The following is a 15963-nucleotide window of genomic DNA, read 5'->3' on the forward strand; positions in this document are numbered from 1 at the left end:
CAGTTGCAGATCGAATTCAGATTTTCAATTATCCATTTCCAGCTCTTGCCTGCACCAAAGATGTTGCACGTAAGACAGGGACAGGCTCTACTATGCGATTGGAAACGTTCTTTTTGAACATGGATCATCTGCACGTACGTGTAAGTGAACGTACATCTCAGAGCCAATCACATATTTATTTTGTTTCTATATATACCCCTTCTCGCCTTGTAAATGGCAAAAATAGAACAAGTTGTTGCCTCTCATATGTACATGCTGCATGTACGTATAGAGGAATCAAACTCTTCTTTTTCCGTCTTGTAATTTTCGATAAAGCTATGTTTGGATGTTAAGGATAATTCAATAATTGATTTAAAATTTGAGACGGATAGAGATGATCCTCTACACATGGACCCACCTGAGAATCTACTAGTTCACTATTATCGTGAAGATTAACGTTTTCACAAAATCAATAATCAATTATTAGTTAAAAGAATGAAAATTCACACACTTTTTACTTCCCTCTCCCCAAACTACCCCTTGTTCTAACCTCTATTCTTTAATCTTACACGCACCGTCTCTGTGTCTCATCTGATGTCTCTGCACTCCTCTCTTCTCCTCCCCTCCAGTCCTCTTGTCTTTCTCCCATGGTGATGGAGCCGGAACAGGAGCAAGAGCCGGAGCAGCACCAGCAGAGGCGCCAGGAACAACAAAGCTGTCCAGAGAGGAAAGGACAGAAGCGTAAACTGGAAGAGGAATTTGAAGAAGAACGAGAGATCTCGCTCGCTTCTCCCGACGCTCACAAGGCCTTAGCGTCGGAGTTGAGTGCCCAAGTTCAGATTCTTAACTCTACTTACTCTTGGAAAGAAGCGGATCGAGCAGCCGCCAAGCGTGCAACTCATGTTCTTGCTGAGCTTGCCAAAAATGGTAAGTTAACCACTTCGATCTCGTGTTATCATTCAAAAAATTTCCTTCGTTTCCTCACAATCTTTATTTATCTTTATCTGCAACCTGTTTCTGATCATTTGGAGTGCTTGAATTATGTTGATCTACTTGTTTATTGTTTATTGGTTTCGGATGTCTGCAGAAGAAGTGGTGAACGCCATCGTAGACGGCGGTGCAGTCCCTGCTTTAGTGAGGCATCTTCAGGCGCCGCCACCTTCGGGGGACGGAGACAGTGACCAGAAGCCGTTCGAGCATGAGGTCGAGAAAGGAAGTGCTTTTGCTCTTGGACTTCTCGCAGTAAAGGTACTCAATTTCCCATGCTTGCATTAATTTCAGTTTAATTTTGTTTTCCTAATTTTTTTTGGTTGTCTCGTCTTTTCGATTATTAGTTTTATGATTTCTGCTGGATTTGAGTTCTCTGTTTCTCTAATTTTAATTTTTTCTAATAGAATAGACTTCATGTTTTTTTTCGGATAATTTTATTGGCAAAATGGTCAAAATACCAACATGTTTGCTGGAAAACCTATCCTTTGTGCAACAACGAATGCCTCCCTGCATTTAAGTGTATATAAGATCCTCTAAAATTGTGCTCTTTATACATTATAAAGTACAGCGTACACCAACAGATGTGATGATTGCTTGCAATTAGGATCCACAGAAACTGATTTTAGATTGTGAATTACTTGAAACAATTTTCACGTTGCTACCAGGGAGAAAACTGAAAGTGATTACTTGTTGTGTTTCTGATTTTCCACTCTCTTTATTAACTATTGAACAGTAATTATAATACAAGAGAAGTGTAACTAACAAAGGAATCAATCAAGAAACCACTTGAGCAACTTGGACAGTGACGTGTAATAACTAACTGTACACTTGTACAGTTATAAGTATAACGGACTACATAGGAGTTGGTTCATGGTAACATGTTGTGTTTCTGATTTTCCACTCTTTATTAACTATTGAACAGTATTTATAACACAAGAGAAGTGTAACTAACAAAGGAATCAATCAAGAAACCACTTGAGCAACTTGGACTGTGACAATTATAAGTATAACGGACTACATAGGAGATGGTAAAGTTGGCTTATCCTTAACATTACTTTACCTCCTTGTACTAAGTTTCCTGCAACTTTGGGTTTCCTCTCTCTCTGTTGTTGTCTTCGTATTAGATTTATGGCAGTGATGGTGATGAGGGTCTAAATATGTTGATAATGCACAGACTGCCAAGTGGGGGGGGGGGGGATTCAATAGGGAAATCTCTCGTTGTAACTTTTTTTATTTTTTCCGTTCTCAGCAAGATTGATCTTGTAAACAGTTAGAGAAAATTTACTAGCAGATTGCTTCATTATTGTTGATCCATCAGATAGAGCCATATACCCCCTGCACCTGTTACCAATGAATTTGAAATGACTATTTTATTCTTTTAATTTAGCTAAACTACTTGTCAGTTCCCTTCCCCTTGTATTTCTTTATGACCTATACTTGTACAAAGCGAATTTAGTGGTTTTAGTAGATGGAGCAAATGACCATGTATTTTATGAAATTCATTTCTAGGTACTTAACCTTTTTTATCTTTATTCTTTTTAATCTCTGTTGACAGCCTGAGCATCAACAGCTCATAGTTGATGCTGGTGCTTTGTCTCATCTTGTGGCCCTATTAAAAAGTCAAAAAGATGGTTCTAATTCTCGGGCTGTCAATAGTGTTATTCGGAGAGCAGCTGATGCAATCACTAACCTTGCTCACGAGAATAGCAGCATTAAAACTCGTGTCAGGTCTGGCTGAGTTGCATAATTTTTCACTTCGATATTCTTCTCTTATAAACATATATTTCATGTCTGATTTGGACTGGACTTTCAGGATTGAAGGGGGAGTTCCTCCTCTTGTTGAGTTGCTTGAGTTCAATGACACAAAGGTGCAGAGAGCAGCTGCAGGGGCCTTGCGAACCCTAGCATTCAAAAATGATGAAAACAAAAATGAGGTTGTTTGGTTTCTCCGTGCAACATGAAATTATTTCAAGGAATATCTAATTTTCAAGTGCATGTATTTTATTAAATATTCCATGGCTTCACAGATTGTAGAATGCAATGCACTTCCTACACTGATTCTAATGCTTCGGTCGGAGGATGCTGCTATACATTATGAAGCGGTATAACCTCTATTCAATGTTTTACATATAGGGCTGGCATCAGTGTCTGACTGGTTTTTACATCATGTTGCTTTTAAAACTAGGTAATTTTTTGTGTCTTTATCAGGTGGGTGTCATTGGTAATCTGGTCCACTCGTCCCCCAATATTAAGAAAGAAGTTCTCCTTGCTGGGGCTTTACAACCTGTCATTGGACTACTCAGGTATTTCTAATTTTGGACTCTTGTCATCTTTATGTGTTCACAAGTTGGTTCAGCCAGATATAGTCTTACAATTGTTGCGTTATAGCTATTATTACCATAAGTTTGTGTGAACAATGATTATCTTTTATGGAGATTCTTAAGTTGTATGTTTGATAACAGCTCCTGCTGTCCGGAGAGCCAAAGGGAGGCAGCTTTGTTACTTGGGCAATTTGCTGCGACAGATTCAGATTGCAAGGTGAACAGCCATCATCATTTCCTTTTTTCCCCCCTTTGCCCCTTCCTAAATTGGAAGGGAGGCGTCTACTTCTATATTTTAGTTTTTCATTGCTAACAATGAGTTTATTTCTGGCCTATCTCTTGCTTCTAACGTTTTAAGGGGTTGCTGTTATTAGTTTGTATCCTCCCAGTCCCCCTAAAAAAAGTGGTTTCTGAATAATTGGGTTCTTGCAGGTGCACATTGTACAGAGAGGTGCTGTCCGGCCTTTGATTGATATGCTTCAGTCTCCGGATGTACAACTTAGGGAAATGTCAGCCTTTGCATTGGGGAGATTGGCACAGGTTAATGTTTTTTCAGTGATTGGATCGGTCTTGATTGATAAAATTGATGTTAGAAACATTTTTTAGCAATCATAGTAGTGATTGGCTGACTGCTTTTTCTTTTCTTTGTTTTTGGAAGTTGACTGGTGTACTTTGAATCTGGGATTACATTAATTTTTGGGATCTGTAGCAGAAAAGTTTGTTGCCTTTTTTTCTTTAACAAAAGAAATTTCATTACAAGAGCAGAAGGTGGGAGTGATAAGGATTCTGCTTGCACTTAGAAGTCTAATAAGCTTTTCTTGCAATCTATATTCGGCCTACTGCTGTTTGATCTTGTCCTCTTTGGCTAGAGGGATAATATATTTTGGAGGTATGTAGGTTATGGTGTTTGTGGGGAGCCATCTAGGAGTGTACAAAGTCTGTTATCAAGGTTGTATCTCTCAGTTCATTATATCATAGATATGATCAATGTTAGAGTGGTACATAAGTCTTTCAAATCCACACAGGTTTTCAGAGGTATACCTATTGATCTATATTAGAGTGCACTTTTTTTGTTATTGGTTGTTGGCCAGTGGTAACCCCCTTAGGGAGTTGGTCTTTTAGTCTCAGGTTTACCTACTCTTAGGTTTGGTGAGGGTGAAGCTACTTCTCTCATGGTCATTAGATATTTGCACATTCATCCATTGCTTGCATTTTGGTTCTAAATCAGTAACTCCATTGTCTGTTTGGAGCATCTTCTCTCTGCTCTGTTTTTCTATATGGCAACTGGACTCAAGCTCAACTAACTAGGCCTTGTCCCAGCTACTTTGGATTTGTTTACATGAATCTTGTTCCATGTGTATCCTTGCTATAGTGTCTTGCCTGAAGTTTTTGGAATGCTGGCTTGCAAGTTGTGATATGATGCACCTAAACCTTTATCTAGGCCTGGGACTGGTAGAAACACAAGCAGATTTCTTTCTCCCTATATATGATTCAGGGCACACTGGCACAGCACTTCAAAGAGAAAAGGAAAGGCGAAACAAAGCTATGGAGTATGTGTAGCCAGGGAGCTCTACTGTTCTCCATGTGTCCATATACAAATTTGCACATGATTCAACCAGTACCAACCTGACTACCCGAGAGCATTGTTTGTTCAAAAATGTCTAGAGAAAGAAATGTAATAGGGACCTCTTGGAGTGCAGCTTTCCCTACACACTTTCGAAAAGTAAGCAACTAAGCATATAAAGTGAATATATAATCTAGGAACCAATTCCTAGAATGGAATAACTCATATATTGTAAATAAGAATTACACAATAATCAGAGTCAGAAACTTCAATTCAGGTATGTTAGCTAACCAAAAGTATAATATTGAGATTCCTAAAGCAATGAATAACAACCACAAACCAAATGCAGACTAGAGTAGCTTCCCCCCTCCCCAACCCTCAACAAACATAAAAAAAACTAAGTATTTAACACCTTTTTTTTATTCTCTTTGGTCCATGGATCCAAATATGCTCTCATTTGAACCCCAGTTTTGGAGTAGGGAGTTATGCCTCTTGCTTTAAAAGTAATTTTTTTTTCAGGATATGCACAACCAAGCTGGCATCGCTTATAATGGTGGTCTAGTGCCATTGTTGAAGCTTCTCGACTCAAAGAATGGGTCTCTACAACACAACGCTGCTTTTGCCCTTTATGGTCTTGCAGACAATGAGGTAGAGTTTTCAGGATTGTTTGTCATTGAAAATGCATTTTGGTTTTACTTAGCTTAGTTCCTAAAGCTGATCATTCAACAGTTAATTTATTAAATTAGTAAAACCTGTAACTTTTCATCCTTTCAGGACAATGTTTCTGATTTTATCAAAGTAGGAGGTGTTCAAAAGCTGCAAGATGGAGAATTTATTGTTCAAGTATGCTTGTGTACCTTTATTTATTTTGTGAAATAGCTTCTATCTTTTGGTGGGCTCCTGAGTGTATAGGCGATGTCTTTTTTTTTTTTTAAATTCGGTATATGTGATGTTGTATTGCCACTTTTATATGGTTTTCAATGACTAAATTAGTGATCAACTACGGAAGCAACCTCAAAGTTTTTCTCATGATCCATCATAGTTTGTTGCATCTGTTTTATTATCTAGATTCTATACTTGCATTACAGGCAACAAAAGACTGTGTGGCTAAAACACTGAAAAGACTAGAGGAGAAGATACCTGGAAGAGTGAGCTTTCTACTGTTCATCACAAACTTCTATCCTATGAATTTTTAGGATGATATTATTCAAAAATCTATTTATCAGTATGACTGATGAACTTAGTCTGCTTAATCCAGTAAATGTTTTTCTTCCTGACAGGTATTGAATCATTTGTTATATCTGATGCGCGTCGCAGATAAGATCTTCCAAAGACGAGTTGCATTAGCTCTTGCTCATCTTTGTTCACTTGATGACCAAAGAACAATATTCATTGATAACAATGGTATGGCTTCTCTTAGTGTGATATCCTTCTGATATCTTTCCAACATCTGGGTTTTTTGGTGTATGAGTTCTCTTAGTTTATGCTAGGTTCTATTTACTTTAGGCTTTAACTACATTATATCCATGCAGGGTTAGAGTTGCTTTTGGGTCTTCTTGGGTCTACAAGCCTAAGGCAGCAACTAGATGGTTCTGTAGCCCTGTACAAGTTGGCTAACAAAGCCACCACACTCTCTCCTATGGATGCAGCTCCTCCATCTCCAACGCCCCAGGTGAGATTCCTTATCAAATGATTATCTGTCATATGGAGTCCTTCAAAGAGATGAATGAGTTTTATTTGTATTAAACCATTCTTGATTTGTTTGATGTAGTTGTCCATAATGTCCAGTTTTTCTACATGTGTTTATACTTGCACATATACTTTTTTTTGGAGCTAATTAGGGTCTCCGAACCTTCAGCCAACTAATCCCCGGGCTCGTGCATACGCCCCTACACAAATGCACCGTGTCAGCACCGGATCCTATGAGAACCATTGAAGACATGGGGCTGGTCCCAAGGGGGTTAAGGGGAGTCAAACTCAGGACACATGTTGATTTAGGCATGCTCCCTTGCCAACTAAGCTACACCCTTGGGATTATTCTTGCACATATACATTCCTCTGCTGGTGTTGGGTTTTGCCTATGCTACAGCTGAGGCCTAATTTCACCTTGCTTTTCAGGCAGCTCTATTGATTGTCCTATTTCAATTTCCTGAATTTCTTGACCCTTTTTTCTTGGAGGCCCACCCCAAATTTTGGATAAATGTTGTTCTTAACTTTTGGGTAGCTTTTTGATTTAGTGTTTTCTATGGGAAGCACTTAGTTTGGGCTTTTATGTGACACATGAGTTTCAAATGTGGAAATAAGCACCTGAAAACTTTACACTAAAGCATAATCATTAATCAGAAGCTGAAAGGTTGTTTTGTTGATCTGTAAGTTTAAATCTAGTGCATAGTCACAAGCCAAATTCAGAGCACTAGGCTGGTTGCTTCTTATTTTTCCATTTTCAGTTATGACTTCTCACATGATTGCTACCAGAATTTAACTCACTATATAGCTGTGCTGTCAAGAAATATAATAATTTCTTGTAGATTTTGGTGAAAAGTGGGTTGAGTATTGTACTTACCCTTACTTCATTTGTGTCAGTCTCTATCTATACCCTCTTATGGTTTTTTTGGGTTAATATAGAATTCATTACCAAAGAGAAAGAGGACTACAAACATAGTTCACGAACTCGTCTCAAGTACAGGTTTTGAGCTGGCCAAATAGCAAGTTGGGTCGAGATCTTGCCAATCTCGACTAGTTGGGGTATTTGTTTTTTTGTCAACTCGATGGTTGGTTTTGCTGGGTTTTAGACCTATTTTGGGACTTAAACTTGGTACTCAGCCTATCTAGACTCTAAAGACACAAAGAGAGCAACAAGCAGACGCTAACTAGTTCAGCCATTACAAAAATATCATATATTTTTATATAATATATATATATACCCCAACTCATCGGGATCTCGGTGAGATCTCGACCCAACTTGCTATTTGGCCAGCTCGAAACCTATATTCAAGACGAGTTCTTGAACTATGATTCCATGCAGCTTTGGAACTAAATGGGCCGGGAGTGGTAGAGGACCAATTAACTAGATCATCCCTCCCAAAGAGTCTTCTGTGAATGGAAGGAAGAGCATCCCACACATCGTTAAGCGTTGGTTGGAGAGTGTCCGGGGGGTTCCCAGTCATTTCCAGAAATAATCTCTTATGCAAACCACAGTTGTTGATGGCTCTTGAAGAGACGGAGTGAAGAAGAATTCCCGAAGGGTGCCAGTTGTCCAACCATGATAAGTAGAGTTGCCATCTCCAATCTGAGAACTAATGGCTCCCAAAGTTGTAGACCTAAGGGCAAGAATCTTGTGCCAAACCCAAGATGAATCAGGGGGAACTAAGACCATCCAAATGGAATCATTGCAAAGAGGGCCTGAGGAAAGCCAATCAACCCAAATGCTGCAGCTTTTAGTAACAATCTTCCAAATCAGCTTTATGATACCAGCTGAATTCACATCTTTGATACGGCAAAGCCCTAAACCTCCCTCTTCTTTAGGCAAGCAGACGGAAGCCCAGCTGGTAGAATGAAGAAATCTAGGAGATTTTTTTACCTTTCTAGAGAATAGAAGCCATAAGGGATTCTAGAGAGTTGATAGTGGTGGAAGGAAGACCAAAGATGCCCGACCAATAGATGTATAGGGATTGCAACACTAATTTAACAAGAACTAGCTGACCGGCATTAGAGAGAAGCTTTCCTTGCCAAAGTTGAAGCTTTTTCCTCATTAGATCCAACATGGGGGGGGCAGTGATGCGCCGTAAGCCTCGCAGGAATCAAAGGCAGGCCCAAGTATTTAACTGGAAAATAGCCAAGAGAGAATCCAGACATAGCAATCATAAAGGCTTTTTCGAACTCCGTCACCCCAACAAGAAATAAAAGCGACTTTGTAGGGTTGATCCAAAGCCCTGAAAGGTCTTCAAAGAGCTACAGGCAGGCCATGATATTCTCAAATGAACTAATGGAAGCCTTTGAGAAGATCATAAGATCATCAGCGAAGGCAAGGTGAGTTAGCTTGAGAGCTTTGCATTTAGGGAGAGGAGCAATAAGCTGCTGGTCTGTATGAGTTTCAATGCTTCTTGAAAGAACTTCCAGGGCCAAAGTGAAGATATAAGGGGATAGGGGACAGCCTTGATGAATCCCCACTGAAGAAGGAAAATAACTAGCTGGGCTACCATTGACTAACACTGAGAATTTTGGAGTGGAAATACACTGGTGCATTCAATGGACGACACTTGAGGAAAGCTCATCTTGATCAAAACTTTATCAATAAAATCCCATCTCAAAGAGTCAAAAGCCTTATGGATGTCGATCTTCATGAGAGCGGCAGGGGAATGAGATTTCATGTCAAATCCTCTCATCTCGTTGCATAGGAGAATGTTGTCTGAAATGCTTCGCCCAAGGATAAAAGCGGTCCGATTCTTACTGACAAGGAGATCCACTATTGACTTTAATCTGATGGCAAAGATCTTAGTGTTAGAATGTTGGAGTTTTTTTCTTATTAGTTAAAGTTGGACCTTTTTCTTTACATATTTGTATAATCCAGCTTCAGGGGGAGTGTTGGAATATGTAATCCAGAATACCGTGGGGGTATTCTGGTCTTTTTAGGGTAGTGTATTCTTCTTATGTTATTAAGTGTAAGTGGGCTATGTGGGTTTTAGTCCCACATCGCCTAGTTTAGTCTATTTGTAATTGCCCCTCTATTATAAATAGAGGGGCTTACCTATCAATGAATATAACATTCTAAGCTATTATTTTCTCTTCTCTCTTTTCTTGCCCACGATTCTGCCAACATGGTATCAGAGCTGGTCTGATCTAGGTAAGCAAAAGAGAAAAAAAACCTACTTCTACTCTTCCATCGATTGCCCTCTCCTTCTCCCTTTCTCGGCTTCTTCTTCTTCTCCACCTTGTAAAGGGGCAACACTAATGAGGTAAACACAGCATACCAATGATTTAGTTGCTGCCCCCCTCCCAATATACCTTTTTTTATTAAAAAAAATCTGATCCTCCATTGTTGGAGCCTCCCATGCACCCTTTCCAGCCCCTTACTACCCTATTCTATTATCCTCATTCCCTATTTCCTTTTTCTCCAAGCTTTAATTAATTCCAGCCACCATACCCTAATCGATCTCACGTTGTCAAGGTTTTTTTCAAAACCCTGACTCCAATCAATTTTGGTGTTTCCTTTTTCAGATGCTGCTGATCTTTTGGGGGTGATTTCCTATTACTACAAGCCCTACTCGACCTAAGTTTGGACCCTTTCTGATGGCTGGATTTGTTTCTATGGCAAAAATTCCTTAACCCGCTAATTTGGTTATCCTTAACCTGCTAATTTGGTTACCTGCCAAAAACCTTGACTTTCAAGTTTCAGTTTTTGCTAATTTTTGGAGGGCTGATTTTTCCAACTATTAGGACCACACAACCTCAATATTGCATCTATCCAACCTTTTTTTAAGACCCCTACCCCAATCGATCTCAGCTTTTTAGGTTTTTCAAAACCCTGATAAAAATCGATTTGGGTAGGGATGTTTGCTGCTGTTCTAGTGCTTTGGAGGTGGTTCTACCATTCAAAACAGGCACTCTCCTACATCAATACATGGCTTGAAGGTCTTTTTTTCTGCAATGACTGCAATGGCTGCTGCCCTATACTTCTGCGATTTTTTGGAAGCTCTCCCCTTTGAAGATTAGGTTTCACTCTTACAGGAGATTGATTGTTCACCTTGGAGGTTCCATTCTAGCAGCCTTGGTCAACATCTATTACATGTCTACATCAGCAATTACAGCCCCCTTTTCCTAAATCGATCTTAATTTCAGGGTTTTCTAAAACCCTGACAAGAATCGATTTTAGGGTTAGGGTCTTCTTATCAAGCTCATATTTTGAGGAGAGTCTTATACATATCAGAGGAGTATTCAACCAATATTTCAGCATCATATTTGGAGTTTATTTATTGAAAAAATTAAGGTTCACTCTTATGTCTAGATCTTTTCAATTATCAACCTATTTTCCTTGTTCTTATGTGGCTGGCTGCTTCAACTACCTATGGATCTGCTGAATTATTTAATTTATACATGCTGGTTCTATTGAGCTTTACTATATACATTGTTGGTTCTATTGATTGGCTTCTGTAAGCATGACTGGTTGATATGTTACTGCTGCCTTTATGTGGACTACTGCTGCCTTATTATTGAGACTGAGTATCCTACTATTGGAGATCGAATTTCTTTAATTATTGAAGACTCGAATCTACTACCTTGGAAGTCAGCTTATTTGGGATTACAACAGTGTGTTCCAAGGTTATTGGTTGCAACTACGAACCTATTCAGTTATGTGAAGTTTTTTTGATTCATACCCGGCTTACTTTGAGAGCTTGATCCTAGCCTTATTCACTAATTCAGATCTGATCCAAGTTTTTTGTTGAAGCTTCTTACATCCATTGCTGTCTAGATATCTTCGTCAATTCTATTTAACATATGGGAGCTTATAGTTTGGAATTTTGCACACTGGTTTTTCCTTGTGTGAAGATCAATCAAGTTTTTGAAGAATGGTGCCTTCTCCTTCTAAGAATCAGACCTGTTTTTTATAATTCAGATCTGATCATTGGAGATTGGTGTTTTGGAATTAGTTTGATTGGTTGAACAAGGTTACAGATTACTGTGTTGCGTTGTTTTTTGTCCATGGTTCATTATCCCATTGTTCTTTTCACTTCAGCACCTCCCAAACCATACCTTTGGCATATACCCATAACCCCTTTGGAAGTTAATGGTATTCTCTAATTTGCCATTGCTTCTTTTTCCATTACCCTTAGCACCTCTTGGAAAATTTTGGAATATTATGTTTTTGCCCTATCTCTTACATCATCTCTGTTATGTCCACGTGTACTACACGTGAGGGGGGGATTATGTACAGTACACTTGCAGGAACACTTGGTGCAAAACATAGAAGATCAGAGTTTCCACCATTGCTAATGGGTATCTACTTTATTATTATTTTGTTATTGGGTTGAGTTTGCCGTAAGGGGGAGATTGGAGTATTAAAGTATTGAAGATGTTTGGTTATTACCTGCCTATATGAGGTTCTACAGTTGGGTTGATTATTACATCTCCGCTGCTTGCTACCCGTTACTTGTCTTCAAGATTATCATTCAGAGATTCATCACTGGACAGCAATAGAAGATTGGTGAAAGCTGCCTTTTTTTGGAAGACATTCCAGTCCCGGTTTCCCGGTTTGCTGATCCCAAATTTTGAAGATCTATTTTTTCAAGTTCTTGAAGGTTTATTTGGGAGCTGCATTCATATGTCAAGCTGGATTCCACTGCGACTCTGTTTCTTCCCATTTTATTCAAGTTGGGCATTAGTCCTTATATGCGCCAATTTGAGGGGGAGTGTTAGAATGTTGGAGTTTTTTTCTTATTAGTTAAAGCTGGACCTTTTTCTTTACTTATTTGTATAATCCAGCTTGAGGGGGAGTGTTGGAATATGTAATCCAGAATACCGTGGGGGTATTCTGGTCTTTTTAGGGATAGTGTATTCTTCTTATGTTATTAAGTGTAAGTGGGCTTTGTGGGTTTTAGTCCCACATCGCCTAGTTTAGTCTATTTGTAATTTCTCCTCTATTATAAATAGAGGGGCTTACCTATCAATGAATATAACATTCTAAGCTATTATTTTCTCTTCTTCTCTCTTTTCTTGCCCACGATTCTGCCAACACTTAGCGATGAATTTGTAGAGCAGGTTGCAAAGAGTAATTGGCCTAAAATCCCCCATATTTGATGCACTCTCTTTCTTGGGGATAAGGCAAAGAAAAGTATAGTTGATACGTTTGATCTGATTGGGGTTGAGAAAAAAACTCTTGACAGCCTTTATGAGGTCCTCTTATGTTGAATATTTTCGAATGCTAAGTTACGTATGCGTTATCATTATCCTGGTCATAAACACCAAGTGGTGACCTCTCAGGGAAATATCGTGCTCATTGTGTTGAATATATGTCCCTGAGGTCATGCCCTATGTTTGATTTGATGGTTGTTTTGTACTTCGACAATGAGTTTTGGCCCTAGTTTCACATTGAAGTTTTCATGAAACCAATTTACAATTAAATCTTTACTGTAGCTGTCTGTCCAATTGGAAAATCATGCTTTCATTTTATCTGTTTGTATGACAAAAGCAATTCTTGCTGCAGGTATATTTGGGTGAGCAATATGTAAATAATGTGACGCTATCGGATGTTACCTTTCTTGTTGAAGGTTGTAAATTGTTCCTTGCATGGTTAGGTTCAGCTATGTATTCTGCTTGCTTTATAGGTTTAAATCCATGTCAGGTTTTTTGTTTGGATAAGAGGCATCTGGGGATGCTGACTTATAGAATTTCCTTTCTACTCAGGTAGACGGTTCTATGCTCACAGAATTGCTCTTCTTGCTTCTTCAGACACATTTCGTGCAATGTTTGATGGTGGCTATAGGGTATGCAAGCTATAGTTTAAACTATGCTTTGACATTTTCTCCTATGGCATTAGCTTTTTCTGTGTATTTGTGTCTCCACTTCTCACCAAATGTGACTGCATGTAGTTGGTGCTGATGATGAGGTTGTGCTGCTATTGTCATCAACTGATCCAATTAATTGATGAAGCACTGACATGGAGCACAAGGAAAGGGACATGTTAAATATTTCTGGAGATAATATTTGTTTAAATGCATTGCAGGAAAAGGATGCAAGAGACATAGAGATTCCGAATATAAAGTGGGAGGTCTTTGAGTTGATGATGAGGTTAGTCATTTGTTTCTAATTTTGTTTTACTGACTTGTATACTTGGTAATCTTCCATGATATACTGATATTCTTTTAGAAAGCAGGTTCATATACACAGGTTCGGTAGATGTTACATTGGATATTGCACAGGATCTTCTTAGAGCTGCAGATCAGTATCTCTTGGAGGGACTGAAGCGGCTCTGTGAGTATGCCATTGCACAGGTGAGGAAAGAATTTAAGTTTGATAGTTGCTGATTGTTCACCTCCCTTCATTTTTTTTAAAGTTCTTCGTATGTTCAAATGTTTTATTGTTTGCTTTATATAATTATTTTTCTTTTGATTCAGGATATTTCTTTGGATAATGTTTCAAGCATGTATGAACTTTCTGAGGCCTTCCATGCTATTTCATTAAGGCACACTTGCATCTTGTTTATCTTGGAACAGTTTGATAAATTGAGTGCCAAGCCTGGGTATGTGCTTTCTCTTCCTCTCCGAGTATAGAATTATGTTAGTGGTTGGTTATATGAGCTAAACTAAAGATACCTTGCAACCTTTTAAACTTGGAAGATTTTATTGATGCTCATTGAGTATAATTGACAAGGATTGATTGAAGTATATTTTAGTAATTGTTTTCAAGAGATTTCTATTAAGGGTATGTGTTAGTTAAACTTTAAGTGAAACTAGTGTTTGATTCTTGAGTCTGTTGCTTAACATGAAAAGATGTTTTGAGGGCAACAATAACAAAGTAATTTATTTAGATAATGAATAAAGGGGAGTACAGATTTTAAGTGTTTACTGCCACTTCTTTTCACCATGTTTTATTTCTGTTGATAACATACACTTTACAAGGTACTCGTGAACATGGGAAGTTTCCTATTGAAACATACGGATTTACCTGTTGCATTGCGTATGTCTTGCAAAATATGAAGGCATGAATAGAAGTTCTTTACCATGCTCATTGTTTTCCATTATGTCCAGTGGAATGGAAGGACTTTTGCTATCATTGTTTGAATATTATTAAACTACTCAATAGGACATTTCATCTACACTATACAAACTACAGCACACCCTTATCCCAATTAAATGGGGTTGGCTACATGAATCCTTACCCTCCAATCAGTTCTATTCGAAGTCATACTTGATATAAGGCCTAAGTTATGCATGTCTTTCCTCACCACATGAGTTCTCTGCCCGGGAGTGTACTGGGGTGCAGGCTGCGCCTAAACACATGGGGTGGGGCGGTCATTTCGGTCATTCAGGGGGATTGGGCGGTCATTTTTCCCATCCCCATGTGTCTGGGCGCATCCCCAGGGCAGAAAATATTTCCCCTTATATATTTCAAGGGAAAATGTTGTACATGCTGCCGGTCCTGGGTTCCCTTACATATTCTCTCTATTCTCCTGCCCCCTGTTGGATGAACCATGCTCCCCTGCTTGCTCCTGCTTCCCATTGGCTGTGCTTGTATGGTGCATGCTAGGTTAGCGGCATGGTTATTGTTTCCCCATTTTTTTAATAATATTATTTATGTTTCTTTAGATCATGGTGAGGATGTGTAATTAGTCACATCTGATCTCATTATCTTTACTGAAATTTGATTGGCAAATTATGTGCAGGTATTCTCATCTGATCCAGCGGATAATACCAGAGATTCGTAACTACTTCTCTAAAGCTCTGACCAAACCAAACCTACGAAATACTCTGTTATAGATGCTCAGTACTGACCTTTTATTGCCAACTAACCAGAGATGGGTGATAGAGACTGTACAGTACTACAGTGGAGGTTCAAGTCACTGATTGCACAAGACACAGGTTATGTAGAGCAAATTGTCGATGTACCATCTCGTCTGATATCAGAGTCCCTTGGCCTGTTAATTGTCTGTAGAATCCGATATAATCCTTTTCTGCTTCTAGGTTGGAGGGAAAAAACAGGGATACCCTGGATGAGGGGTGTCCCATCCTCTATTTCATCCACTCGTTAATGTCATTTTTGTGGTGTTAGTGACCATTATCTTTTAACTTTCTCATTAATTGAGTAATCAAACAAGGCTGTTACACTCTTTTACTTGACTAATACCAGTGGGTGAACCAGCAACATTAACTGGAATGTTGGTCCCTTGAGTCTTATTTATTGCTCCTGATGAAGTGATGCTCTAAAATTTTACCTCATTTCTTTGAGATCACGGGAAACGGTAGACTTGCTTGAAGCGCAGGCTTTTGATATCTGATGGGAGTGGAGAAACAGTTTTCTTTTGTGCTTCACGGCAGCGAGGATTGCATCTTCTACCTTAAGTACTGGTACTTTCCTCAAGTTTATAGAGACTTATCACAAGCGCTCTCTTTCCTA

The 15963-nt window shown here is 38.9% G+C and overlaps 1 protein-coding gene across 6 annotated transcripts; it reads left to right on the top strand.

Annotated features, from left to right (window-relative positions):
• The first annotated feature begins 581 nt into the window (after nucleotides 1-581).
• On the top strand, nucleotides 582-15679 carry LOC122642614 (ARM REPEAT PROTEIN INTERACTING WITH ABF2-like). Of its 6 annotated transcripts, none has more exons than XM_043836143.1 (19): nucleotides 583-906; nucleotides 1067-1227; nucleotides 2525-2697; nucleotides 2783-2903; nucleotides 2997-3071; nucleotides 3178-3272; nucleotides 3432-3507; nucleotides 3723-3830; nucleotides 5374-5502; nucleotides 5629-5697; nucleotides 5943-6002; nucleotides 6135-6258; nucleotides 6387-6526; nucleotides 13055-13118; nucleotides 13255-13334; nucleotides 13440-13456; nucleotides 13724-13841; nucleotides 13965-14089; nucleotides 15233-15679. In XM_043836143.1, the coding sequence occupies exons 1-19, from the start codon at nucleotides 627-629 to the stop codon at nucleotides 15324-15326; spliced, it is 2109 nt and encodes a 702-aa protein (XP_043692078.1). In that variant the 5' UTR covers nucleotides 583-626; the 3' UTR covers nucleotides 15327-15679. The 6 variants fall into 6 exon arrangements, 5 of the variants coding, with proteins under 5 accessions (XP_043692078.1, XP_043692079.1, XP_043692075.1 ...); XM_043836140.1 differs by lacking the exon at nucleotides 13440-13456 and adding an exon at nucleotides 13574-13638 and having other exon boundaries at nucleotides 585-906; XM_043836141.1 differs by lacking the exon at nucleotides 13440-13456 and adding an exon at nucleotides 13574-13638 and having other exon boundaries at nucleotides 585-906; nucleotides 3178-3267; nucleotides 3430-3507.
• Nucleotides 15680-15963: the final 284 nt, after the last annotated feature.

This window comes from Telopea speciosissima, chromosome 10 (genome assembly GCF_018873765.1).
Source record: "Telopea speciosissima isolate NSW1024214 ecotype Mountain lineage chromosome 10, Tspe_v1, whole genome shotgun sequence".
Taxonomy (NCBI): Eukaryota; Viridiplantae; Streptophyta; class Magnoliopsida; order Proteales; family Proteaceae; genus Telopea; species Telopea speciosissima.

Bases quoted from the DNA above. Each gene is read 5' to 3' on its own strand.
- LOC122642614 (XM_043836140.1), top strand. From the start codon at position 627: ATGGTGATGGAGCCGGAACAGGAGCAAGAGCCGGAGCAGCACCAGCAG. The intron at 6,259-6,386 runs GTATGGCTTCTC...ATATCCATGCAG, and splicing joins AATATTCATTGATAACAATG to GGTTAGAGTTGCTTTTGGGT. The intron at 13,335-13,573 runs GTATGCAAGCTA...AATGCATTGCAG, and splicing joins TGTTTGATGGTGGCTATAGG to GAAAAGGATGCAAGAGACAT.